The 26,979-nt window shown below is 34.8% G+C and overlaps 2 protein-coding genes and 4 long non-coding RNA genes across 6 annotated transcripts; 1 reads left to right on the forward strand and 5 right to left on the reverse strand.

Annotated features, from left to right (window-relative positions):
• Window positions 1-627: 627 nt before the first annotated feature.
• On the reverse strand, window positions 628-2,467 carry LOC128238767 (uncharacterized). The gene is made up of 3 exons (XR_008261767.1): window positions 2,313-2,467; window positions 2,093-2,164; window positions 628-1,086 (listed from the first exon to the last, which is right to left on the reverse strand). It is a non-coding gene; the product is annotated as an uncharacterized LOC128238767 (long non-coding RNA).
• Window positions 2,468-5,247: 2,780 nt separating this feature from the next.
• On the reverse strand, window positions 5,248-8,155 carry LOC128236889 (uncharacterized). The gene is made up of 6 exons (XM_052952019.1): window positions 7,976-8,155; window positions 7,408-7,535; window positions 7,031-7,118; window positions 6,744-6,818; window positions 6,352-6,417; window positions 5,248-6,195 (listed from the first exon to the last, which is right to left on the reverse strand). Exons 1-6 carry the CDS (start codon window positions 8,043-8,045, stop codon window positions 5,783-5,785), a joined length of 840 nt encoding a protein of 279 aa, XP_052807979.1. The 5' UTR covers window positions 8,046-8,155; the 3' UTR covers window positions 5,248-5,782.
• Window positions 8,156-11,190: 3,035 nt separating this feature from the next.
• LOC128239218 (uncharacterized) lies at window positions 11,191-13,612 on the reverse strand. The gene is made up of 3 exons (XR_008261842.1): window positions 12,368-13,612; window positions 12,107-12,188; window positions 11,191-11,760 (listed from the first exon to the last, which is right to left on the reverse strand). It is a non-coding gene; the product is annotated as an uncharacterized LOC128239218 (long non-coding RNA).
• A 2,148-nt stretch (window positions 13,613-15,760) lies between these two features.
• On the reverse strand, window positions 15,761-16,375 carry LOC128237656 (uncharacterized). Its single transcript, XM_052953249.1, has one exon. It carries the CDS (start codon window positions 16,373-16,375, stop codon window positions 15,761-15,763), a length of 615 nt encoding a protein of 204 aa, XP_052809209.1.
• A 1,358-nt stretch (window positions 16,376-17,733) lies between these two features.
• On the reverse strand, window positions 17,734-19,824 carry LOC128239081 (uncharacterized). The gene is made up of 3 exons (XR_008261813.1): window positions 19,688-19,824; window positions 19,453-19,524; window positions 17,734-18,143 (listed from the first exon to the last, which is right to left on the reverse strand). It is a non-coding gene; the product is annotated as an uncharacterized LOC128239081 (long non-coding RNA).
• Window positions 19,825-19,854: 30 nt separating this feature from the next.
• LOC128239082 (uncharacterized) lies at window positions 19,855-21,646 on the forward strand. The gene is made up of 3 exons (XR_008261814.1): window positions 19,855-19,994; window positions 20,311-20,368; window positions 20,858-21,646. It is a non-coding gene; the product is annotated as an uncharacterized LOC128239082 (long non-coding RNA).
• Window positions 21,647-26,979: the final 5,333 nt, after the last annotated feature.

The following is a 26,979-nucleotide window of genomic DNA, read 5'->3' on the forward strand; positions in this document are numbered from 1 at the left end:
CTTTGATTGCCGTTTTAGCCTATTGTTTGTAGTCAGTGTTGCCTTATATATCTTCTGGCCGGTAGTACAAATGAGTTGTTGTTGTAACGCTATGTGTGTTCGTGTCGGTAAGCCGTATGTGTTCTTGTTGGTAGTCAGTTCGGCCTTACCTGCTTTTGTTGTTAGAATGTTTGGCCTTACGTTTTTTTGTTGGTTGTCAGTTAGGCTTTGGGTACCCAGACAGCCAAAGTGCGTATCAAGTTCAAGAAAAATAACACAACACTACGGGTCATACGGCAGTGTAAGGACCTGGCAGTCAGCCCCCGAAGGTGAATGGAAGTCGGCAAACACGCCGGTCCATATGCACCTTCGGTGCTGACTGGCCGGTTCTTTTTATGTCATATGACTGTCAGTACTGAGTAATATTTGTTAAATATCGGATTTCTTAACGAATGATATGGATCACCAGGCTGCTAGATTTCATATAGTTGTATATCGCATACCTTTACGAGTGATATAGGGTCAACAAGCAGATAAAATCATCATAGTTGTTGTATATAGGATAACTTAACGAATGATTTTGGGTCGCAAGGCATAAGCAAATCATATTATTGTACATACAATAATGAAATGAATGACAAAACCACATATGTTTATATTATTTTATTTGCGTTACAAGTGAAGTTATGACAGAAAATAGACATTTGATTAACTGTAAAATTGCCCGTTCCTTTTACCAGTGTCACATATTAATGTCAAACAGTGTCAAACTGAAAGCAATCTGAAAACACATTATGCCAAATATAAGAATACAGAAACTATTTTTGTATATGATAAAGTGAAATGGCACGTTAGAATGAGTCCCGAGTCCTGCTCATGAGGATGTCATTCTGCAGAAACTGGAAGTCAACAGAATTTTCGATGGTCCTTTTGTTCATAACACCTACAGGAATGCCGTATGAGCGGTCTTCGGAACCCCAGATTTTGCTGCCACCGCCGCCGGAACCCCCACCGCCACCGAAACCTCCACCTCCGCCACCCCCACCACCACCGCCATCAGTACCACCAAAACCACCTCCACCACCTGAGTTACCCATCTGCGTTTGTCTGAAAAACCAATATCGTTTAAATATTATCTTATTTAAGTGTACTTTGATCAAAATAGTCAGTTGCTCAGAAATTATGAAGGCATTGGAAACAAATAGAGAGACAGAGAGCTAAGACATTAATAGAGAGGGTGAGCAGATGGATATTTTTTATGTACAGATACTCAAATCACAATGGAATAATTACCCCTGTATCAAAACATGTGTATCAAAGGCAAGTTATCATGCCATTCATGTGTGTCAGGTTCAAGGTTTAATGCCCCATATGCACTAACATGTCATTCATGAAAACGAATAGGTCAGACTCATTGTGTAAAAAAACAACAGGGTCATACATTACAAAGTAAAACTGCAACGTTCCTTATGTTCGACAATTAGCTATCAGTCAAGGAAGAAGGGCTGTTAGATTGTCGAATGAACATTTTTCGGAGATTCTGGTTATTCCCCTTTCACATGCATACATTAAGGCGTATTAAAAAAATTGTTTGCAAAACCAAATTTAGCCTATTTTTTCATCCCGTCACTACAATTTTCTAGACTTTGTGTGGATTACATTTTTGTATTTCCTTACAAATGTGCATTTATTTAGTGGACACTTTATATCTTACTTTCTACAATAGTAATTCATACTCATAAAGGTAGATTTTGTACAATGTCCCGATTCCTAAAAAAAAATAGAAACAGAACGAAACTCAATTCTGCCTTCCTACACATTTTTTCTGGAGACATGATAAGAAAAAACTGTTTTTGCTTTTGTCATTTACTTAAATATTGACACACTAGACCCTGAAAATAAGCTATAAAATAAAGTATTCATTTCGCTTTACTTTATACATATCGTGGGGCAATTGGCTAACAACATTTAGTTAAAAGAAAATGCATGAGGTGTAGCAACTAATAGCTGGTTAAACTCAAAATGAATTATTCAAACGCTACAAAGAGTTTGTAAAACAAAAACATCAAATAACATCATTGAAAACAATCTTCAAAAACAAAAAAGCTCTTACTGAATGTGACGTCGTCGATGATTTATCTGGAGGATCTCCAAGTCTCAAAGTTTGCTAAGCCGGTTGGTCCTACTGAAAAATTTAAACGAAAAACTCTTGATGAATTATTGCAAATACATATTTAACATCCGCCACTATTGTAAAACCGTTAATGTATAAGTGAGGGAGAAAGTTTACAAACAGCTGTATCTTAAAGATAGAACAAACTTATTGCGTATACCTTGATTTGCTTAAGACGGTCGCGCTCTAGTTTATGATAAGATAGTAGGCGAAAACATGCTTTTATATCGTAAGGAGGCAAAACCAATGTTGACTGTTCTAATCACTAGTTTCTCTTTCGATGGCGATGCCAACGCTGTTTTCAAGAAATATGGGTTTACAGATCTTAAAAGAAACTCATCTCCAGATAAGAAGTAGAATCTTATTCATTTTCGAAAAATAAGACGAGGGAATTCCCAATATGATGTGGTCACCGAATATATCTGTACAAATTTAGTTTAGAAAGCAACCTAGATGTTCAGAGAATTGAACAGCTCAACGGTCTATATTTAAAACTACACTTCATCGCCTATTCAAAGAATTTGTAAGCGTTACCATATTTGGAAATGTAGTGTCCCTGTTCCTTATAGTGTTTGCCCTTTCAAAACACGTTGTTTATTGTTTTGTTTATATTCCTCCAGACTATATATATTGGTGTGTTCGTTTTTAACCCTAAAAAAATCAAAATAATTCATTAATGATATTGGAAGCGTTTTTTTTTTTGGTTTAGATAATATTCTAGTTTCGTGATTTACTAACGATTTTCGTGGTGGTATTAGATAAAATAAAAATGAATCTATAGTATAACAACAAACTGGCAAATAATATCGCCGCTGATTTGTATTTTGAAATGCATGATAATCGTTGGCTAAACTTCAGTTCCATTTAGGCGGTGATCAAATCTTTCATATACTACTGCAATGCATGAGGAAAAGGTAGGATGTGGAAGAAATCAGTGCTTAATAGTCTAAATTGTTGTTAAAATTATTCCTTTGATATAAAGCTTACAATCTTCTGTCCTCCTTTTAGAAAATTGCTTTAAATCTACTTGAGTACGCTCCTGTTTCAGATTATGTGTTGAAAGTGTGCATGTACATGTCTTCTCTTCTGTTTTATATGTATAATCATAGTACAAATTCAAGTTTTCGTTTTGCTTTCATGATGAAAAGTAGAGGTATCTCCGCTCAAGTATCTTTTTACTCTATCTATAAGTACAGTGTACGAAATTTATCTGATGTTTAGAAAGACAATCATGCTGTTACTACCCTTGTATTAGACCCAAAAAGCCATATTCTATCCTATGTAAATTTAAGAGATAAAATAAAAGTTTTCGCTGATATGGTGAGGGGTTACATTTAAAAGCTTTTTTGAAACCTATGAGTAACTCTGGTGGAACAGGCGGCGTCGATGCGACAAGTGTAGGGGAGTGGAGGATGTTTCGTTGGCAGTAGACGAGGCAAGGCTGCCGACGGTCCCGGAAAAAAAACAAGATCTGGAAAAGCTATTATGCAAGATGCAGCGTTCAAGGACAGCCGTTTGTGGTTTTGGGGAAGGCAGGCGGAAGTGTTTTGACATGCCTTGATTAGCTTGATTAAGGCATTTCATATATATTGTAATTAAATTACCCATGTTTTTAATCGCTTTAGATAAAGAGAATACCGGAATCGACCGTTTTCATCGACAATTCTTGACAACCATTTCTCCATAATCTGCTTTGGTACTTTTTAATAACCTTGACATACATATAAAATCGGATGTCCCCTTTTAAAACTATTTAAGTAATGGTTTTTCATGAAGAGCTTCCGTTGCAGCTGATAACGATATCATTTTAATTTCAAAGGAATATTGCGATAGAGACCATTTGTGTTTGTCAAACAATAAAATATACTTCATCCAAAGTTCATTGTCGCACGTTTCTATTATATATAATTCATTCGTAATACAAAATAAGCAATTGCCATTGGTATCATGGCAATGTTATGTAACAAATATTAAAAAGCTCGAAGGTAACTATACCGACTGTTCAACTTCATATCACAATTAGAAACATGTGTATGAAGTGTTTATCTTTTTCCAGCCAATACTTATTTTTTTTTAGGTTTATATGACTTGCAAACTTTAATGTTTTCTTTCTTTTGTCCCAAATACCTCTAACAAGTTTATTACCAAGCTGAACTCACTGATTTCTGTTTTGTTTTTGGTTAGGTTTTCACTTTGAAGAGTTATATGATTAAAGGAAATTATATTATGATAATCAGAATAAACTTTTTTTTACCTTATAAAAAAAACATGTTTAAGTGAGTATTTTGGCTAGATGAACTATTAGACAAATTCTTGTTTGAGAAATTTGGACCAAAAAACAAAGATGTCAGCGCCAATGTTGAAAGCGTTACACCTACCGGTGCTGTTAATGAACAAACTGAACTACACTGTTCTTTAAAAAATCGATACGTTCTTCTGTTTTGTATATCACCAAAAACGTGCTCTATATTTCTTGTCCTTGATATTATTGACTTTTGACTAAGTAATTTTGGGGAATTAAAAACCTTTCTCATAGACTTGGCTCGGGGTGTTTCACTTAACATCGCTGGTAGTGTACACTTAAAATCAAATTATAACTATATAACCTTGGAACAACCAGAAATCGAACCCGCAATTCATGGAAAGCAAATTTACCGCCATAGCTAGCCGGGTAAGTCCGAACGATTGCATAACTAAAGCATGTAAGGTTGATGCTGTACGACTTCACGGGTAGCGCGGGAAATTACTGCACACATTTTATAACCAATTTATCTTATGTTTCATAGCGCGCTTTCTTCTTTTCAACTGGGCCCGAATCAGAAGTTGCATGTTCGAGTTCTGGTCTGGGCATTCTTATATATGTTCAAGTGTTCGTCTGTTTATTGCAGTTGAAACACCATTGTGAAACATATATGGACTTTATATTTAGTATATTGTTGGTAAGTGTTTTGTTAACGATGGACAACTCATTATAATTCGCACAATAATCTATTGCCAGTTGCGTTATCAGAGCAACGCCCCATCGTTCACACTGTTGTTTAATATATGATTTAACAACAAACGTGGCGATATTTTCAAATTATAATCAAGTCAAGTCAAGTTAAGAAATTTATTAAGTAATCAAAGACCACCGGTCCAAAATACGTGACATACATAATAAAACAAATGATATACGAGTTGTGTCAAGAAAAGGAAATTAAGCATATATCTAATCATGATTGTTTCCCTTTAATTGTTATTTTCTAAAATAAGATGATATACATAGAAAGTCAACTTACTTAAGTATTGAATTTTGCATTATGTGCAACCATACATGAATTATAATCCAATCACTGATTAACTGAAAGCTGACTGTGTTTGAATTTGGAGAACATGGGTTGCAAAATGGTCATAAAAAAGCTCAAGATGAGTGAGGATAAACATTATTCAGTAGAAAATGTCCTTAAAAGTGCATAAGCGTAAAGGAGAACCGTTCTAAACATATTGTATTGCAAACAACAAACAATTAATTTCAATCTCAAGAATGAAATTATAGCATTGTTAAAAGAACGAGCTATTGTTTTTTAAACGTCACTATTTGTCGATATAATAATGAAACTAGTCATGTCAATAAGATAAACATCCTTATTCCTACGTGGAGCTTCCACCTCCCCTCCCACCCCGTCCATTGGGTCCAGGCTCCCCCGGTCTTCCATCTTCGCCTTTGAAGAATCCAAAAAATCCACTTCCGCCCTTACCCCCTGCGCCACCTCCGCCCCTTGAATCGTCTGGCAAAATCGTTTCTGGTGTTGTCGTCTTTGCCTGTTCATCCACAGTTTTGTCACTAGCCCAAAATGAACTGATGGATTGCCATATCCCTCCACCTCCTTTTCCACCTTCGCCGCCTTTGCCGCCGGGGCCGCTTTCACCGGGCTGTCCGTCCTGACCCTTAAAAATACCCATCCCTCCACCCTGACCCCCCATCCCTCCTCCGCCTCCCCGCGTCCTCAAGTCCTCTGTCTTCCACACCTGCCACGCCCTGTTATTCTCGAACTGTATCGTTTCTGAAGGAAAACAATTTTGAGGAAGAAAATTAGAAACGAAATGGTGAACCTAGAAATCATAATTTATTTAGAATTTTACGATTACTTATACCCCTATTTGCACAATATGTAAACTATAATGTCCTACAAATGCACAAAAAGTACTTTTCCAGTTACCTTTCGTTCGTGGCAGTGTAGTGTAGTACCTTTCAGCCTTATTTACCAGATCCTTAAAGTCTCCATCTGCAAGACAAACATAAGCTTCAGAGTGGAAAGAGTAAGATCCATGGGATTTCATTTTTATTTAAAACCAATCTTCTCGCACAAACACGTGAGATGTACAGTGTCTCTGTTACACAGTCCAGTACCGCTATATGACGCTGACAATAATCTAGTCTATCTTTCAACCTTTGAATACCATGGCGACTTCAATTCTTTGACAATATTCGAATATTTTTAGATGAATAAGTACTTGGTTATGCTCCCATATTTAGCCCTTTTCTTTTGGACGGGCTGAAAAGTGTTTGCGGAAGGTTTTAAACATGCGTCACGATAAATGGGTTAGATACCCCTTTTCTTGATCTGCTCCCTGTAAAATGTCTCAGCAGACTGGACCCTCATTTGAACGTCATTTCCCTCATGTTCTGAAGAAGTTGAAAAATAACTGAGTGGGAAAGAAGAGGTCAGACAAACTAACGAATATTTTAATAAGCGTGGTGAACATAACGGTCAATTTATGTCTTTATATCGAATGTTAGCTTGAATTTCGATTAAAGTTAACCGACTTGAGTTAAGTTTAACCCAACTTTAAATGCTAAAATAAATATCAAATAATTTCTTGATAATGTAAACAAACCACTTAGTTGTTGTATTGCCCTCTGTGCCTCCTCTTGGGTTTTGAAAACCACGATACCGGTGCCCCTATCTGGCCTCAGGTCGCTGCCCTATGGTGTGAATACAATACAACCATGCTATTGAAAATATTTCGACGAAATTATTTACCATCTAAATGACCTGTATACTCACAGTTCATAATGTTTCGTTAGTATACACTTGTCTATGCTTAACTATACCATTACAATTTAATTTTAAAAACTAGTTTATCTTTAAAAAAAACATTTTACACAGAAAATTTCAGATTATTTATTCATTATATCTAAAAGCCTAAACCTATGTTCGGACGACAACGCACAACTTGTTTCCCGTTGATATATCCAGAGGTCCATGTCTTACCAGTATTTGTCCGACTTTCTTGAATCTTTTCTCCATGTTCGACTTCTTGATGTTGTTTTCCAGGCCCGTGACAACCACTGTGCTAGCAGATCCTTTCATCCTGTGCTCGTCCATGTTACAATAGTCACCTAGATTTTCAAAAGTTTAATATAAAATTAAAGCTTTGAGCAAGGTTTCCTTACGGAAGTTGAAACATATTTGTTTCATTTTTAACTGTTACGTTAAAGTTAATTATAAACATATTGGTATCCTTCATTAAACTCTGTCATTCTCTGGTTAATATAATTTAAACAACATTTAATAATATGACTTAAAAACAAACCTAAACGCTTGCAAGCTTCTATACATTTTTTAATTAAATATAATTTTGTTGTTTTATTGCTATTTTAGCTTCATAAACATAATTTCTTTTGATAATGTTTTAAATAGTTTTGGAGTGCAGTAAAAGAAGTCCAAACGTCGGCAACAAACACTTACTAAATAATTTACTCGATATTGGCCTAAAGTAAATACAACTTTGTAATAGTTTGTAAATATGTTTTAATAAAAAGTAAAGTCAGTTGCTTACCTTGCGTCAGAAGTGCAGCGAGAATAGGAAATATACTCTGTACGAGTAAATAATTTGCAATAAATATCATACGTGCACGGATATTACTTTCCGTTTCCACCAAAATGAAACGAAAACAAAACAAGCGCAGTAAAATATTCGTTTTACGTAGAGACGGTTTTCAGAAAGTGTGAGAAATAATCATCTTGTTGACGCGTTTCTATAAATAGACAATTGGGTTTTCACAATTCCTTTAATTGAGGTGAAGGCGAAACGTAGAATGTCTTCGATGACTTCAATACAAATAACATAGCGTAAAATCTTGCGAAAGTTGATATTTATCTATTTTCGGTTTTGTTCATGAAATGCATTAAATTGGTTGCTGTAGATTGAATTTAATCATATTTTTGTAAGTGAAAAGTTATAATAAGGTAAGTTTTTTTATACATTAATTTATATTGTAACGAAAATAGGAATCACAATTAACACAAATGAAAATAATAAAAATGTAAATAATAATAAATATAGGAAAAAAGTAATAATAATACATCGATTCTAAAAGAGTTCATTATAAAAATAAATATGCTATATACAAAATCAACCCCGTTTTCATCACCTTATTACTTATTGACTGTTTCAATATATTTTCTTAGGAAGCTCTATGGGTAACACGGAAGGCGGTGGTGGCGGAGGCGGTACAGACGGTGGTGGCGGAGGAGGCGGTGGAGGGGGTGGTGGATATGGCGGTGGATACGGCGGGTACGGTGGTGCCGCAGGTCAAGATGGAGGGAGAGGCGGTGATGCAACGGCTCCTTTCGGTGCTGGTGGAGGTGGTGGCGGCGGTGGCTCAGGAGGCGGAAAGGGTGGTGAAGGCGGTACGGGATGGTGCGCTCCCGACGGACAAAGAGGGAAAGATGGTGACTGACAATGATTAAATGGTGTTATGTCATTTTTAGAGCTTGAATGGATGCACGTTTATCATGTTCCACAACGTGCTAAAGCAATATTGCTAACAACAAAAATATCAACTGTAAATCAATATGTGTTATATTCAATGTCGACATTTTTCTACATTTATGTATCATTTGTTATTCTGTTTCACAAATATGAAAAGCTGTTTGCTAAGTATATTGAGGTGTTTGATTATTGAAAATAAATGATAAAAAAACGAGAATATTTTGATGTTTATTGCATCATACAAGTCACTTAAGTCTCTAAATTCAAAACATGTACTAAGCTTCCTAACTGACTACCCAGATATTGAGAATCCGTTTGATGCACATGCCACTATTAGTGCGAGGCGAATAATTGTTGTTGGTATTTAGATCAAATATACTTAATTATTGATGAATTTATTAATCCTAGACATAGTTTTAAACCAAGCCTTTTCTAGCAATTTGAAGATACGTAGATATTGATATGAACGTCTATTATGAATGGATAGTTGGTGTATCATTGGAATTTTAGTATTTAGCTGTCGAACGTTCATTACTTATGCATGAACAAATTTTGAAATCAAAGCACTGAAAGTACTGCAGAGAACGCTTGGCAAATACATATTTTTCCCACCTCGAATAGATCCAGAAAATAAGCCATGCTAGAAATTTTGATCTTACCCACGGGCAAAGATAAAACAAGTACCCGTATGGAACTCCTTTTTAATGGCCACAATGTAATTACCTTCCTTGTTGAAGGATGTCGTCTGTAACATCAAAGAATCATTGTCTTGTGGCAATATTTAGAATGCTGATTAATTATTTCTTGCTTTAAATGTCACCATAAAAAGTTTTTCACGCACCTTTCAAGAAATAATGCTTTACTTTTCTAAGAACTATTTAAAGACCAATTTGACTATTAACATAATCTGAATCAATGCGCGCATATCCATGATAACCACGAAGGGTCACATATCCAAACGCATTTATTGTCACTACGAACAAACGAGTTCCAGAAAAAAATACATTTTTACTTTATTTGTTTCACTGAGGTGGGAGAAAAAGTATCAACTATAGCCGCTTGTGTAAGATATGTTCATCCACACGCTCGCGCAGGGTGTTTTGCGAGTTTCCATGAAGATACTTATAATAATTCATATAAATGCAAAGCATTCAATATTGACTTGTTACTTCTCATTTCCCTGTTTAAATAAAGACAACTCAAGACTTTTATGAATGTTGTGTAAACTCTTCCCTGGCGTTGGAAGCACTGACTTAAGAAGAATATTGTTGAAAATTTTATACTCTTTACACGCTTGCTAAAAGTTCTACTTTTCTAATATTTTAGAACAACATGCAAACAACTACTATAAAATAAAATCAACATTCTATAAACTTGTATATTTTTAGGAAACCTCTCACTGCATTAAAATGTACATATGGTGTTATGTATATTTATAGCTACAACAAATTCAGGTGTAAAGTATTCTATCATAACGGACGGATGATGCAATATAAACTATGGGTTAGTTTTGTTGACAATTTTCTTCTATTCTCAGCAGCCTCTTGTTCTTACCAATTGATAAGACTACAGCCAATTTTGCCGCGTCATTGATCAACATCATTAGACTTGTTGCATAAATGCAGTTGAAAACGTAGCAATGATTCGTAGAATTACCCTTTGATGCCAACAAAGGTATACTCAGACATACTGAAAGCGAAAGTAAAATCACATAAATGACTAAGATTTTCAAACAATCGCTTGAGTGTGAGTTCCAATAAATGTGCATATTTAGTTTTAATCCAGAAAACAAAAGATATGAAATGTCACTTAATGCACGTAGACCGAAATGCATGTAAAGAAATGTTTTGACTTATGCGCAGTAAAAGGAGTTTCGGTTTGAAGTGCACTGTCACAGTAATGAATGACATTACGTTTTGTCAATTATTTTTGACTTGATACTTGTTGAACAGATAATTCAATAAATTGTACGAAGGGGGTCCTTTTGACTCGTTTTGCTCTTGCAATTTTCTATTGATGCATTCCATACTAAATGTTTTATTTCAAATTATTCATTGTTTTAAAAATATGAAGTTCATCCAATCCCTCGGTAACCCTCGTTTCCGCAAAACACTATAAGCATTGGTTGTAATGAATCAACTTACACTCTCGATAATGGAATATACTTATACTCATTTCATTGACTCCTTTCGTTTCTGTATTTCATATCTGTGAATTACTGAAACATTAATCTACGATGATTGCCTTGCCTTCGTTATGAAATTAAGTCAAGTCAGGAACGATTTGATCACTTTATTTGTTTAAAAAGTAAACATACAATTACCACAGAACACTACAGTTGCATTTACGTGAAAAAGCAGACATTAAAAGCAATTGAACGAAGGTCATTTAAACAACAAGGCAATTCAAATAATAACAGCTAGATATGTGTTGATGCACATATCCACAGTAGGATGGTAAAAATAACATTTTGTTTCAGTGATTAACAAATAAAGTGGATTTTGTAATAACGATCAAACAAAGTTGAACAGTGGATACAACTTCTGAATGTTACGTCAACAATATCGTAAACGAAGTATAGTGCTATATAAACGAAACACTAATTAACGCCACATAATCCCACTGCCAGTTTCCATGCCAATATAACTTCCACCACGAAGGACCTCCTCATCCTCCTTCAAAACCACAAAATGCTTTATAGGAACTCTGCGTCCGGCAGGTTCGTTGTTCAAGAGCTTGCCACTTCCGCCACCCCGGAGCCACCACCGCCTGCATATCCACCTCCACCACCGCAGCCACCGTTAGAGCCACCGCCACCACATGTTCCGCCTGAGTTACCCATAACAAGACTAAAAACAAGAAGATAAAAGCTTTAAGTGAATTTTTAAAATGCAATGCAGCCAATGATTACGATTAAATGAAGTATTGCCATCTGTTATCTGCTATACACAATTGTAAATAGATAAATTTGGCAATTGGGTTAACATAAATTTGGCAAGTGTGTTAACATAAATGTAACAAGTTGGTAACAATTAATGTAGCCAGTGGTTAAACATAACTGTGCCATGTGGGTTAAATTAAACAAAGACAAGCGATAGACGAAAGCAACGGTGCTTTGACACTTTTCATAGTACATCCTATGGCCAATTTTCTCAAAACAGAATGTGTAATATCAGCATACACTTAAAGGCTCACCTTTTTATAAAGGTACACTCTTATGACAACAATGACAATTTCTCGAAGAGGACCTTACGTTTCGTGGTTTTGTATATTCAACCTGAAAACAAAACAAAAAAGAAAGACTTTGATAAATAAATGAATGTATGGACATTTAAACATCATACTACTATATAGCTTTGACTTAACATCACTGTTAAGCCCGTTGACTAAGTTAATTTCAAAGAAGCAAATTCTATAACCACGAAATCATTCCAAATAGAATCAAACTGTTCCTACCTTGCGTATCTTTCACGAAGTGCATGCACTTGATGTCAACTTGTTAACTTTTAAACTGCTTAGATTGCCTATCGGCATATACAATAGACACGACGTCAGAATTTGGTTCCCACCTTGCTTAAATCAAGGTCAGTAGGAGCATATTAGTTATAATCTTAAGGACTAAGAATGGATCGCATATCTCGCTGCATGATGCGTTCTAACTATTAATAAACCAGCGGGAAACAGATCATACTTTGGATCCCAAAAATGATAATTTAAAGTTTGTTTTCTTTGTCTGTAAACGAATATTGGAATTTCGTGTTTAACTAATTTCTCATCTTTTTTGAAAACAGCCTTCGCATTTAAACAGAAAGACCAGGAATTCCGTAAAGTCAACGTTGGGTTCCCATGACAAGAAAGAATGACATCATGTAAAGATGTTTTCATTTTTTAAGTTCGTTAATAGTGTGCAAGGCTAGGTCTCGTGTAAACTTGGTTTAAGCTTGGTCGACATTGAAGTAAAGGTTACCATATTTGGGGCAATCACACATGCAACTAAATATGGTAAGATCAAGTCATTTAATGCGTTCTTGTTGTATTTACAGGCACTATAAGGGAAAAAGATCCTGCTTTGTGTCACATGATCAGTAAAATATAAAGTGATATTTGACCTATTTATGTTTAATTACTTGAATACCTAAGTAGCTACTTGGGCCTTTCGTGATTGATTAAAAGTATTTAATTGCAGTTATTCATAGTTAGCATATGCTATATTGTTGGTAAGATTGATTTTTGATAAATGTGAAGTAAAAAAAAAAATGTTCATTAGTGTCACTTATTTTTTGCAGGTCATATGACAACAAAGCTGGAGTTCATTTAATTGATTTTTTTACTTGCAATTTCAAATGTGTTTTCTTAGAATTGGTTTCGAAATATATTGCCTGATTCAAAAACGTGATCGTATGGTACGATCGTTGATAGGAGTGTGCTTTGATATCTTGTCTTTGTTTACTTTACTTAATTGAACTTAAGCATGTCCATTCGATGTCCAACATGTAGTTGTTATCTTTGATAACATGATAACATCATTCCAAGAAAAGCAGTACTTCGGCGATTATAAAGTATGATATAAATTTACCTTGCTTTTAACTAACTGTATCATCAGACAAGCAATGGATTTGAACACAGATCAAAATACAGTCGAGGAATATCATAGCAGTGGAATCGATGTCGTCTGTGAGAAAACTTGTTTAATTATTATGTGAAAAACTACAGAGACAAGCTCAGTAGCTAAAAGTTTAAACACAAACCCTGTTTATTGGCACAGGGTAAACGCCAAAGACATAGAACACAAAAAACAAAAAAAATCACAAACATGAAACAACAGCATAAAACTCCACAAACAACATGGTGCATATATACTATATAAAAAAAATAGATATGTTTATGAGAGATTGTTAGGTACCGCCTCCGAACGGTCAGTAAAATGTAATTTTACTGGGGAGGAGAGGGAGGGGGGTAAACCAGTTTGCGTGCACAGACCTCACTCTTATTCCTTGGCCAAAAGAAAATCAGATGAAAGATGATACACGCGTTGCTGATAAACATATGTAAATCAAGGTCAAGGCCACACAGACTAAAAGTCCTGAAGAAGTTTCGTGACCGTGACATGTAAGGACAAGTAGCATTAATTGGACATTTAAGGCATCCCGAGTCTTTCAATAAACATATCACCTTCTGTTCGTTTTCCTAATAATTATCTTTAAGCAATGTTATTAAAGCTTGAGAATCCCTCCCTCTAAATTGATGTGATAAATATTTTGGTTTGTTTTGCAATAGCTTTTTGCTCTGTTTTTTAGTGGAACCTGCATAGCTATTTTAGACAGAAGCAACTGAACAGGATGATTTGGCTACTGTGCTTGTCCTAGTAGTTTCCGAAAAATATCTGAAAAAAATACATTTGGATGCATTACGAAGCCAATGGCCGTTAAAACCAAGACGCCGTGTTTCAACGGATGAAGTGTTAACGTTAAAACTGAATCCGACCCTTCGGTGGATAAAAAGTTCACCCTCTTTTAAAACTAATAAAGAATATTTTCAATATTAAACTTAGTCATTTATATTGTTATTCTTCAAAATGTTTTATCAATTGTTCATGCTGGGACTTTTACCACGTTATCCGATTGCCTTCATTTTATATAGATCTAAATATAAAAACCCATGTGATGAATACCATCCCAGTTTTAAACGTTAAAAAACTGGACCAAATAATGCATGTTAGTAACGTATTATCACACAGTACATTTTCAGTCAAAAGACATGTTTTGAAGTGTTATTTACTTCAGAATACAACCAACACTTTCAGCTAATACAATTGCTTAAAGGCAATCATTAGGTACTAGGCTTAATCATAATTGATTTCAACTTTTGCGAGTGTTTAAAGCTCCGCTTTCTGCAACTCATCCGTAGTAAAATATTAATAATTATTAATGGTCTGCTTTTCTGGCGTTTTATTTATTCAAAATTGTATTGACCGTTAACGAATGACCCCATTTCAGATCAATGTTTAACACTGATCAGTTTTCAACGACTGTTTTGATTAAAATTGAATATTGAATTTCTTCAGGCTTAATTAATTTATCTTGAAATCAATTTTAACTGGATTAAAATTAAATGTTACACAGTTTATAGTTAAATTATTATTTAGCGGTGTTCTATTGTCAAAAGTTAGAAAAATATACTTGATGTTTTAAGCCGTAAAATAAAATAATCGCTTTATTACGGGGTAGCATACTGTCTACAAAGAACTAATATGGCTCACTCAACAATCAACGACCTAGCCATGAAATCTGCCGTGTTTATAAAAAGCGCAGTGTCATATATATTCTACATAAAAACTACTACATATTTAATATAATAAATTTTTAATAGGTCATGTTGTTTTTTAAAAGGAATGTAAGGAAAACGCTCCCAGAAGAAAGCCAAGACAGTTTATACACGCGCTTATATAGGACTACTGCGCATTGAACCATGACTTGTCATAAGTTTTGATTTGCACAAAAGCGAGAAACAACTCAAACAAAGATTTCTGAGGTTTGATTTAACTTCATAATTACATTAAAGGTATAAGATTTTTTTTCCAAGTACTGAAAAGTTTGGAATAAGTCTTTATATATACTTAGACTTCTAAGGTATTTATTGTGGAACTTAGAGAGACAATTAACAAATCATTTTCATTTTAATAAAACATACAGTAATATTATGAATATAAACATGCTAGTTAGCAATATTTGTCATATTTATTAATTAATTACTATGTGGTAAACTGAATACATTGGTCATTTCAAGCACATATTAATTGTAGGTCATTTCAGTTAATTAGCCAAATTAGTGTCAGATATTCACAGATATTCACAGATCCCCACGTCCTCCCCTTCCTCCCCCGCCACCAAACATTCCCGGTGCGCCGTCTCCACCTGGTGCCCCGTGGATGCCTCCGCCACCCCCAGCTCCGCCCAAGGAATGTCCACGTGATCCGCCCGAAAACCCTCCCCTTTCTTCATCACTCCTGCTCCATGTACCACGGTTATTGTGACGTTGGTTAGTTTCACGATTCTCTCTTTGATTCCACATTCCACCAATTTCTATTTCGTCATTATGATGATTATCCGAATTTCCTCCCATAAAACTGCCTCCTCCACCACCACCACCGCCTCCCCCGCCACTTCCACCACCACCACCACCCCCACCTCCTCCAAAGAACCCACTTTGTCCAGGCTTGCCCGCCTGACCATCTCGACCTCCACGTCCCCCGGCACCTCCACCCCACAACGTTCCAAATATTGACCCTCCGTCGCCACCCCGCCCGCCGTTTCCCCCTCCATGTCCTCCACCTCCACCCCCACCGCCGTAAAATCCCGGCTGCCCATCTCCACCATGGATCCGCCGATCATTGAATCCGCCGTCATGTGATCGGTGAGCTGCAAACTCGCCACTATCTCCGCCTCTACCACCGTAGTTGCCCATCACTGAAACGCAAGAGTATTAATTTACATTTTCATAACAGGCTTCCAGAATTCATGAATACAGCTTAACACTTTTATATAAAATTGTTTAAGGTTCGTCTTTATTACAAAAGTTGGATGAATATGTCAATGAATTCTTTTCAAAAAAAATATTTTAATTTATATTTGAGATGCGCGCTTTTTCCTGGTAAAGCTGGTAATCATTTTTTTTTTGAATAAATGGCTTTTTTATTAAATGATACTTTATCAAGAATTTATTGAAATTACATTTGCATACTTAGGAAGTATGAATATTTGTTGTGCTAAAATAGTTCAGGCTTTGCTGATAATTTTACATAAAAATGACTTATTTTTACTTTCGATGTCCACATTTGCAAAAATATTATTTATAGGATACAGCCGTAAAAAATCAAGCATTCAGGCACATTAAATTCATTCTTATTTTTGTAGCATTTCTGCGTTGGAATGCAATTATTATTTTTTTTATAAAAGTTAAGTTCTATTCCTTATGTTTTAAGTTCTATTAATGTCCTTCCTAAAGTCTGCTTAGCTCTCAAAGACATCTAAATAAATATTGTTTGATATTTAAATCATGATTATTAATACATCTAAATAAGACGTAAAACATGGCTTTTTGAATTGAGACAATTCCGTTATCGACCATGCCCTTCTCTCATTTACTGCTATTTGAAGGACCTAACCGCAAAATGAATTTGCTAAACGACATTTAATTATTCTTGTAAATCGCGTTAGTTGTATTTAGTGTTCGTTATGTATTTATATTAGGCTTATAGTATGTTTCTGTAGCTTTTTGCATATATATTATGATTGTTGGCAATTATTGTTTCATTGTGTTCCCGTTGGTAGTCAGTTTGGCCTTATGTGACCTTGTTGATAGTCATTGAGGCATTATTTGTTTTTGTTGAAAATCAGATTTGCCTTATGTGACATGCTTGGTTGTCGTTTACGCCTTGTGTGTTCCAGTTGGTAATTCTTGTGTGTTCCGGTTGGTTCTTCTTGTGTGTTCCGGTTGGTATTCTTCTGCCTTTCGGTTGGTTCTTTTTGTGTGTTCCGGTTGGTAATTCTTGTGATTTCCGGTTGGTAGTCAGTTTGGCCTTACCCGTTTTTGTTGTTAGAAAGTTTGGTCGAATGTGTTTTGGTTGTAAATCAGTTAGGCCTTAGGTCGCCAGGCAATTCACACAATTATGTATTTGATACCTAAACGAATGATATAGGGTCACCATGCATCGAATATTCACATTATTGCATAGTGGATACTTTAAAGAATGAAATGAGGTCGCACGGCATCAAAAACATATTCTTGTCCATCGGATACTAAGGAGGGAATAACAAACCGCATATGTGTTTATGTTTTATTCATATTTTGCCCATTCCCTTTTCCCACTGACACATTTTATTGTCCAACAATTTTTGCGATCAAACTAAAACACATTATTTAACATAGAAAAATACAGAACAATGATTTTATATTATGACAAAGTAAAATGGCACGTTAGAAAGCGTCCCAAGTCCTGCTCATGAGGATATCATTCTGCAGAAACTGGAAGTCAATAGAATTGTCGATGTTTCTGGTGTTCATAACCCCGACAGGAATGCCGTAAGAGCGGCCTCCGGAACCCCAGATTTTGCTGCCACCGCCGCCGGAACCCCCACCGCCACCGAAACCTCCACCTCCGCCACCGCCACCACCGCCGCCATCAGTACCACCCTGGCCACCTCCTCCACCTGAGTTACCCATCTGCTTTGGCCTGAGAAAAAAATATTTTAGATATAGTCTTATTTAGTGTAGTTTTAGCAACAAATAACGAAGGCAATGAAAACAGATTGAGAGAGAGAGAGAGAGATACAAGACAGCAAAAGAAGGGGAAAGCAGATGGGTAATCGTCAGGTCGAGTTACTGATTTTGATCAATAATTAACCAGGTAGAAGGGTTGTTAGATTGCTAAGTAAACAGTTTGTTGGAGTGTGTGGTTATTCCCCTTTGACATTTATTTTGTTTGGATCCTTTATGCGTATTAAATTTGTTTGTTTCCACCAATCCGATCGACCTTATTTTTTCCCTCCCGAAACTACATTTTTTTTGCCGTAATGTGAATTATGTTTTCGTAATTTCATAAAAAATGGGTTAATATTTATTAAACATGTTAAAATTTGACCATTTTATATCTAAAATTTTCTACAATAGTGATAGATACTGATATAGGTCGGTTCGGTATAGAATCCCAGTTCTCAAAAAATAGAAATAGAACTAAATGTTATGCCTACCTACCTACCTACCCATTTTTTTCTGGAGATGTTAGTGAAAAGAAAGAACTTTTTGCCTTAGTCATATACTTAAAGAATGACAAATACGACTTTAAAAATAATATGATTATTATCAAACATTGTCTATTTTCTCTTCCGAGGTAAGTAAGTTAAATACAGGTAAAACTATCAGTTTCACTTCGTCCTTAGGGTTAATACATTGTTTAGAATACCGCTTAGTAACCATGGAATACTCGTAATCTGTACAATGATGTTTTCTCTGAGCCAAAACCTAATTCATCGTCAGTAACGAAGGTATTTAATTTCGTTACTTTTCATAAATACCGTGAGACAATTGACCGACAAAATTTCGTTTTATTAAATATGCATGAGGGGGTATCCTACGATGAGCATAATTAGGTTTGAAACACAAATATCGCTATGCAGTTAAATCATTGATGTGACAGTAGCGGTTTAAAAGGTACGAGCGTTACCGGTTTATTGGTCACATTTCATTTTATACTCGAGGTTTCAAAATGATTATGAGAAATTTCGAAAAGCAATTTGCGCAAAGTAATAATTTAGTTATTGAAATAAAATGTTTGTACAGAACATGTTGACTGTTATTTACATTTACATGTATTTATGTTCCTGCTCATCAGTACTAAAACATTATTGTCAAACTCAGAATTAATTATTAATTGTTGCACTGTAGCTCATAATGAGTATATGTATATAAACTCATGAGTTTGTAAAACAAAAACATCAAATAACCTCATTGAAAACAATCTTCAAAAACAAACAAGTACTTACCGAAAGTGACGTCGTCGACGTTTAATCTGGAGGAGCTCCAAGTATTAAAGTTTGCCAATAAGTCTGCTCCTACTGAAATATTCAAATGAAAAACACTTAACGAATGACTGATAGTAAATATTCAAAAATACAAAATCAAGTCCGCTACAATTAAAACACTGTTAATGTATACGCGATGAAGAAAGTTTAACAAACCGCTGCATCTAAAAAGAGAAAACAAACAAACTGCGAATACCTTGATTTGCTAAAGACTATCGCGCCCTTGAGATAATGATATGGGAGCAGACGAACACTTGCTTTTATATCGTAAGAATGGAAATCCAACGATGAGTTGTCGAAAATTTAGGTTCTTTTTCAAGAAATACGGGTTTTCAGCTATTAAAAGAAACTCATCACCAGATCATACGTGGAATCTTTATAATTTTCAAAAAACCAAGACGTTGGGATTCCCAGTATGATGAGTTCAATGATTGTTTATGCAGTATAAAGTACAACATCAAGTGAGCGACTGCAATAGAGCGTCTGTGCACAGCGAACTTAAGGTAGGCCGATAAATTGTATTATTTACGATATAGGTTATGCTTAAGATTTTGTACGATATAAATTATAATAAATATTCAGGACGATATAAATTATGCTTTATAATATGAACGATAATTTTCGAGCTGCCTGATAGTTGAAATTATGCTTGAGATACAGGAATTATCTTTATTTTTCGCATATGCGAATTTTAAAGTAACTAAGTTTGGTCAAATTAGTTCATTCAAGTTGTATGATAAATGTTCATCTGGGTCATGTACATGTTTTTTGTTATTTGTTTATATGTTTACCATCATAAAGTTGTTGTTTCGTTTTCAGAATTAAAGCTGAGGTAACAACGTCTTTGTTGATACTTCTTTCCTATCTAAAATACAAGGTAAGAAATATATTTATTATTGTTGTTTTTTTAGTCAATAATGCTGCTTTTTTCGATTGTTATAACAAACTCACAAGATGCCGTGTTTTATCGATGCATTTTGAGAGATATACATTATAATGAAAGGTTTTCACTGATAAATTGAGGTGTTATATGTAATAATATATATGTAATATATATATATATATATATATATATATATATATATATATATATATATATATATATATATATATATATATATATATATATATATATTATATTTATGGTATATTGTTGGAAATTTTAAACGATTTATGATAACAAGATAAAACGCAGCTTATAACAAACATCTCATAGCCGGCACTTCATAAAAAGTTTCCGTTCGTACGACATCACATGGAAAGGCAAGAGTTTTTACGCGAACCATTAGTATCCGACATGATTAAAATGTATCGTTGTATCGTGATTTAAAAACTGCTCAAACTGTTGTTTTTTCTTGTATGCTAGTATCGTGATGGGTAACTCCGGTGGAACAGGCGGCGGCGGTGGCGTCAATGGCGGGGGCGGTGGTGGAGGAGGTGGCGGTGGATTTGGAGGAGGCGGTGGCGCCGGCGGTGCCGGAAAAGGCAAGATATGGGAAAGCTACCATTTAAGATGCAGCGTTCAAGGAGAGCCGTTTGTGGTTTTGATGGAGGAGGAGGTGGTGTTTCGAGACGGCCTTAACATGTGTTCTGAAACGGGTGGCGGTGCTGTGTGCCGTTGATTTGTGGACTGTATTGAACTTGTATTTACTGATATTTATGTTGTAACGCTATTTTTATATTTACAATCATGCTCTGTTTTAAAGATGTATTCTTACTCCTCACAAAACATATTTACCACAATGAATACAAATGTTTCAATATACCAAAAAGGTGGAATAAAAGTCGAAAACAATGGTTCTTATGAAGGATGCTGAGTTTAATTTGAAAAAAGGTGCAGAAAACATTTTATTTCTACGTTATAAGACGATAGTAGATCACAGTAAATCTTTTAGCACTCACCAATCATAAAATATATTTGCGTTTCCAGCTATTAAGTACACGGTTACAATCTTGTTATCAGTACTTAAAAAGTTCCATAAATGCATTATTTGGTAAGAAGTTTAAGGTTTATCACTTAAAATTTATGTGTTATACATGTGTGTTTGTATTGATTTTGAATAAGAATGTCATTTTCAGCTCCATCACTAATTTATCAATGTATTCAGTTATATAACCTATGTTTCAATAGTTGTAAATAAATTGAAAATCTACAGTGATTGTCTTTCTTGTGTTTATAAACTGTCATTATTATACAGATCTTAAAATATACGTGTACTCGAATGATTGCGTCTATCTTGACCGTCAATAACCTTGACTTTGATGTTATATATGAGGTCCTCTTCAATGGTTTCCCATGCAGGTATTCCATTGTAGCGAATAACTAACTAGTCAACAAGAGTAGTTTAAGCCTTGCAATCGGTGATATACATGGTTGCTAGGTATTGATTTTCCTGATGACTTTGACTTTAAACTAAAGATTCGATTTAATTGTAATTTCAAAGGAAGGATCCGTATGGAAGGCAATTCAATCATTGTCATCGTGATTTGTATATGCCGTAATTGGTCAAACTATTTAAACGATCGAAGGGAATTTTTTGACTCTTCAACTTAATATCAAAATCAATTACACGTAAATTGAAAAGCGGAGAAATATGTCAGAACCAGAAGTATAAGCCTTCAATGTATTACCCATTGGTCCAATTGTTCAGAACTTGAACAATGATATTTACAACGTTGTTAAATTTAATAAAGATCTAAAGAATCGGTCTAATCTCTGACAAGCCTCTTTAAATTTGAAATGACGGCGAATCATAATATTTATTATATTCGATATAATCATAAATAAACACTAAAAAACGAACGAATTTTATATGTTTTGTGATTATATATATAGGATCCGCCACGGGTTGTCATATATTATGCAACGTGTTGCAAGCATGCGAAGAGATATTGAACACATGCGTAGTACAGAAACATACGTGATGGATAATCGTGGTGGTTATATAAGTCAGGCAACAAGATATTGCTTGACAAATCTCAATCAAATATTTCAAATTCTATATTACTTACTAAGATGTCGTTTAATTTCTTAAAATATTCGAACATCCAAGAAACTATCACAGAAGATAACGATTTTAATGTTTGTGAGCAGGGGCGGTGCCGTATTTGACGTTGGAGGGGCATAACTTAAGGGCGTTACCTTTTGACTTGCGCCCCTTCATCAGAACCAAAATTAATTTGGTTTAAATGTTGGCATGGGGTGGGAGGGGGGGGGGGGTGCGGATACACCAATTTCTAGTGCATAACTCCTGATATAGAATGCTTACATGTGTTGATCCATGTATGTTGAATGACTCCAACATATTCAACAACGGTTTTGACACCGCGTCAAAAAATGTGTGATTCTATAACATTAAGTATCCTCAAAATTTGTAATATTTTCTATGAGACTTTAAGGAACACCCGACAAATACGTTCACATTGCTTGTACCCATTTTTCTGAATACTTCTGTCGTGACTGACTCGGGGTTTTCCCCAGAGATTTGGTGACTTACTAAAATACGGTTTAAAAGGTCACTGGGTTTTATCTTTTTCGATGAATGAGTTCAGAGCGCTAGTGAACCTTGAGACCGTCATTAGTCATGCTCGCTAGATATGAAAGCTTTCAAATGACACAATATAGACTGATGCAAAAAATAATAATTTTAAATTAACGCATTATTATGGTTTTTATGTACTTTTTTTTTTAAATAAACTCAATTTACTTAAATGGTAAAAAATAAACATTAAGGTATAGATAAAATGATATTAGCGACATTTTGACACTTTTGTAATTTGTAACCACGAAGCTATTAATATAAAAAAATTATAAACTTTTTCGAAAGGTTAATATCTTTTTATCTGTTTCTTAATCATACGCAGCTTTATTTTGTTTATAATTATCATTTAAGTTAAACAAGTAAATGATGAAAATGCATTAAAATTATAAAAAGGTTTAGCATCCGAAAGTATGCGCTTTTAATGGTACCAAATAGTTAAACAATGAATTTCAGAACTATTGATTTAAAATAAAGTTTGAAAACAATACTTTTTTTCAAGATACTTTATAAATACCATATTGCCATGCACCAATAGCAACCATTGTGTTCGATATATGATACGGGTGTTTACATTATACAAATAAACTCGTTAGAACATTAAGTATTCGTTTTGAGAGGTAGTACGTACATTAAAATTAACTTTAATGTTAATATCGAATCATATTGTTCATGAATGTTTTGCTGTTCTCTTAATTTGTAATTGCTTCGATAGATAAGTAAACAGTTCATATATCTGATCCTGGGGTGGCATGTTTCTAGAATACGCAAATGACAAGCGAGCGAAAACACATGCGCATTTCCCTAGCTTTAGTTGACACGGGATGTTTGACTTTAATTTGCTTACAGAACGCTTGTTCGTGTGAATTGGGTCTTAATGCGCAAAAGGCACATATTTGGCCTTCTTTCAAGACGCATGTCTTGGTTTTCACGATTTCGCCGAAAATAGTAACAATAATTAGAATTCACGCCTATTGTTTTGTTTGGAAATCCGAATGTTGTGCTTTCGTTTTAAAAAAATCGTTGGATACCTGTATTAACCTGTAATAGCTATCCACAAGATAATTACTTTTCAATTGCATTCATAATGTTTATTAACAGAAACACGTCGCTTATAGTTCAAAGTTTGAAAAAGACTATTCTATTTTCTGCCTCTACACGTGTGAAATATCTTAGATTGGCTTGTATCTGTATCTTAATGATACAAAATTTCAAATTGACGGAATCTTGTAGAACGATGCAACGCTGAAATGTTGGCCAAGGATTTCTTCATTAAAATACAAACAAATCTTAAGTATTTCAGGCGTGTAGAAGCAGAAAAGAGCATAATCATTTATAGGCTTAGAAGTGTTGTTATATCTTTTTTGTCAAAAACGTTATTTAGAAATTTACGTCACTTTTGTTTGTTCACATCGGATCTGACCCGTCGTGAATCATGTGGGAACCCCTTTGAAGTCACTTGAATCTTGATCTCCCAACAAACACATGACGTTGGATCAACGTCGGATATAATTTGGATTTAGGTTGCGACGTCGGCGACTCAAATACAACGTTTTCTTTCATGCTTTTCGATAAAATATGGGGTTTTATCAATAAAATAACAACAGTGAACATATTAATTTGATGTTTATTTCAGTGTAAGATCGTAATTTATTTCACGAGTGTCATAGAAAAACTCTATTTTCACGTGTGTTTTTCAATTTGATATTTTCACTGCAAAATAAGGAGTAAAAATACCAACTTTCAGAAATACTTTTAAAATCCTTTGTAGTAACTTCCCCTTGATCAAAACCGAACACTTCACGTTGAACCAGAAAATGTTGGCAAAAAATGTTTAAAATTTAAAGAAATGTTTTAGAAATCTAAATAAATTTATCTTTGGTTATCATAATTTCGACGTTGATACATAGAGGATATTTTTTTATTTCAGTGTAAGATCGTATTTTATTTCACGAGTGTCATAGAAAAACTATATTTTCACGTGTGTTTTTCTTTGACACTCGTGAAATAAAATACGATCTTACACTGAAATAAAAAAAAATATCCTCTATGTATCAACGTCGAAATTATGATGTCAGTCAGACGTCGCAATTAGACATCGAACCGACTTTGTGATTTGGTTATTGTTTCTAATAAGTTGTATTTTTATCAAGTTAATACATGATAAACACATGATGTACACAGAACTTACTCGAAAAATCGTGATACTGCTGCAAATAAATACTAAAACTCGATCATTTTATTTTTCAAGTTGCTTCCCCTGCCTAAGCCCTTGGCTTCTGTATTTGGAATTTCCACATGGTGTCGCATGTATATACACTTTTTTCTTTCTTTTGATTTTTAGCTCTACTGGCCAAAGCCCAAGAGCTTATGCGATGGTAATGTGTACGTCGTATGTGCGTCCGTGCGTGCATCTGTAAACAGTTGCTTGTGAACACGATACAGTCGTTAGTTTTGGACGATGGAACTTGTACGGTATTAAGATATCCATCAGAGCTTGGTTCCTTTCGAAAACCAGCCAGACCCGCCCATGCATGCCTAGATAATGGGCCTTCAAACTTCAAAAAATGCTATTTTTAGCTTAGTCTATTTTTAGCCAAGTCTACATGAGCGAATTCTATTTTTAGCCAAATTAACATGTTAAGTCAAGTCTAGAATTAAAGGGAGATAACTTGCTTTTTGGTTCTGCATTTGGATTACACTCCCTTGTTCTTGTTGAAAGGGCAAAGGCCATTTTTAGCTCTATTGGCCGGATGTCTGTCGTTTGCGCATCCATCTAAACACAATTGGGGGTCATTACTGGCCACGCTCCAGGGTTCACAGGTTTGGTTAACTTAAATTGGGAAATGTTTAAAAATCTTTTTGTGTGTACCCGCATCCATGGTAATAACGATTATGTTATTATTAAAGTGAGTACCAGGTAGAGTCTTGTGCATTCACCTCTTATAAGAATAGCACTGGTGCCCACTAAAGGAAAACCAAGCAATTATTCACTGAAAATGATTTAATCCGCGATAGCTTTGATCACTGATTTTAGTCACTGAAATAAGTATAACAATTTAGTGATGAAATAAAAAAAAATAAAGCAGATATTGTACCAAAATTGGAGAAAGTTTATTATGTGGAGTTTGATATCAAAACAATATTTTCAGCAATTTCAAGTCAAGATAATCTTATTTAGCAACATTTTGTTTGTATTTTAGCAAGTGCTACTGTGAATACTGGTACTGAACATGAGGTGGATAGGGCAATTCTATCCTGTCTAAAGTACACTCCAGACAGACAAGGAGGTGGAGGACGAACTGTTTACACAAGTTAATTAACCTACATCTTTAAACTTATAAATTGTTCATGTGTCATTTTATTTCATGTGCCCTTATCATTAAACAGTTTAAGTGTCTGTACATATTTGTTGTGAAAATAAAACTTGTACATTTTCCGAGTTGTTTGTTACATAATGAATAAAGGTAACTCCTGTAGTAATTCCTAATTACCTGTGTAGTATGCATGTTTATACAATGGATTTTGGTCGTTATCACGACGTTGGTTCCAACGTCGTAACCCCGACGTTGTTTCAACGTCGTGATTCCGACGTTGTTTCGACGTCGGAGTCTGACATCTAAAAAACTTTCATTTTCAAACGACATACATCGTCTATCCAACGTCAATTGTTTGCTGGGCTTGTACTTAACCCTAGTGTTATTCATGGTTGCTTAAAATCATCCTCGGCACCCCAGCGTATCATAACCTTTACGATTTCATATAGGTTATGATACGCTGGGGTGCTGATGATGGCTTTTAATAGACACACTATAGGTTATGATACGCTGGGGTGCTGATGATGGCTTCAAATTGACACACTATAGGTTATGATACGCTGGGGTGCTGATGACGGCTTCAAATAGACACACTATAGGTTATGATACGCTGGGGTGCTGATGATGGCTTC

This window comes from Mya arenaria, chromosome 6, assembly GCF_026914265.1.
Source record: "Mya arenaria isolate MELC-2E11 chromosome 6, ASM2691426v1".
NCBI classification, from domain to species: domain Eukaryota; kingdom Metazoa; phylum Mollusca; class Bivalvia; order Myida; family Myidae; genus Mya; species Mya arenaria.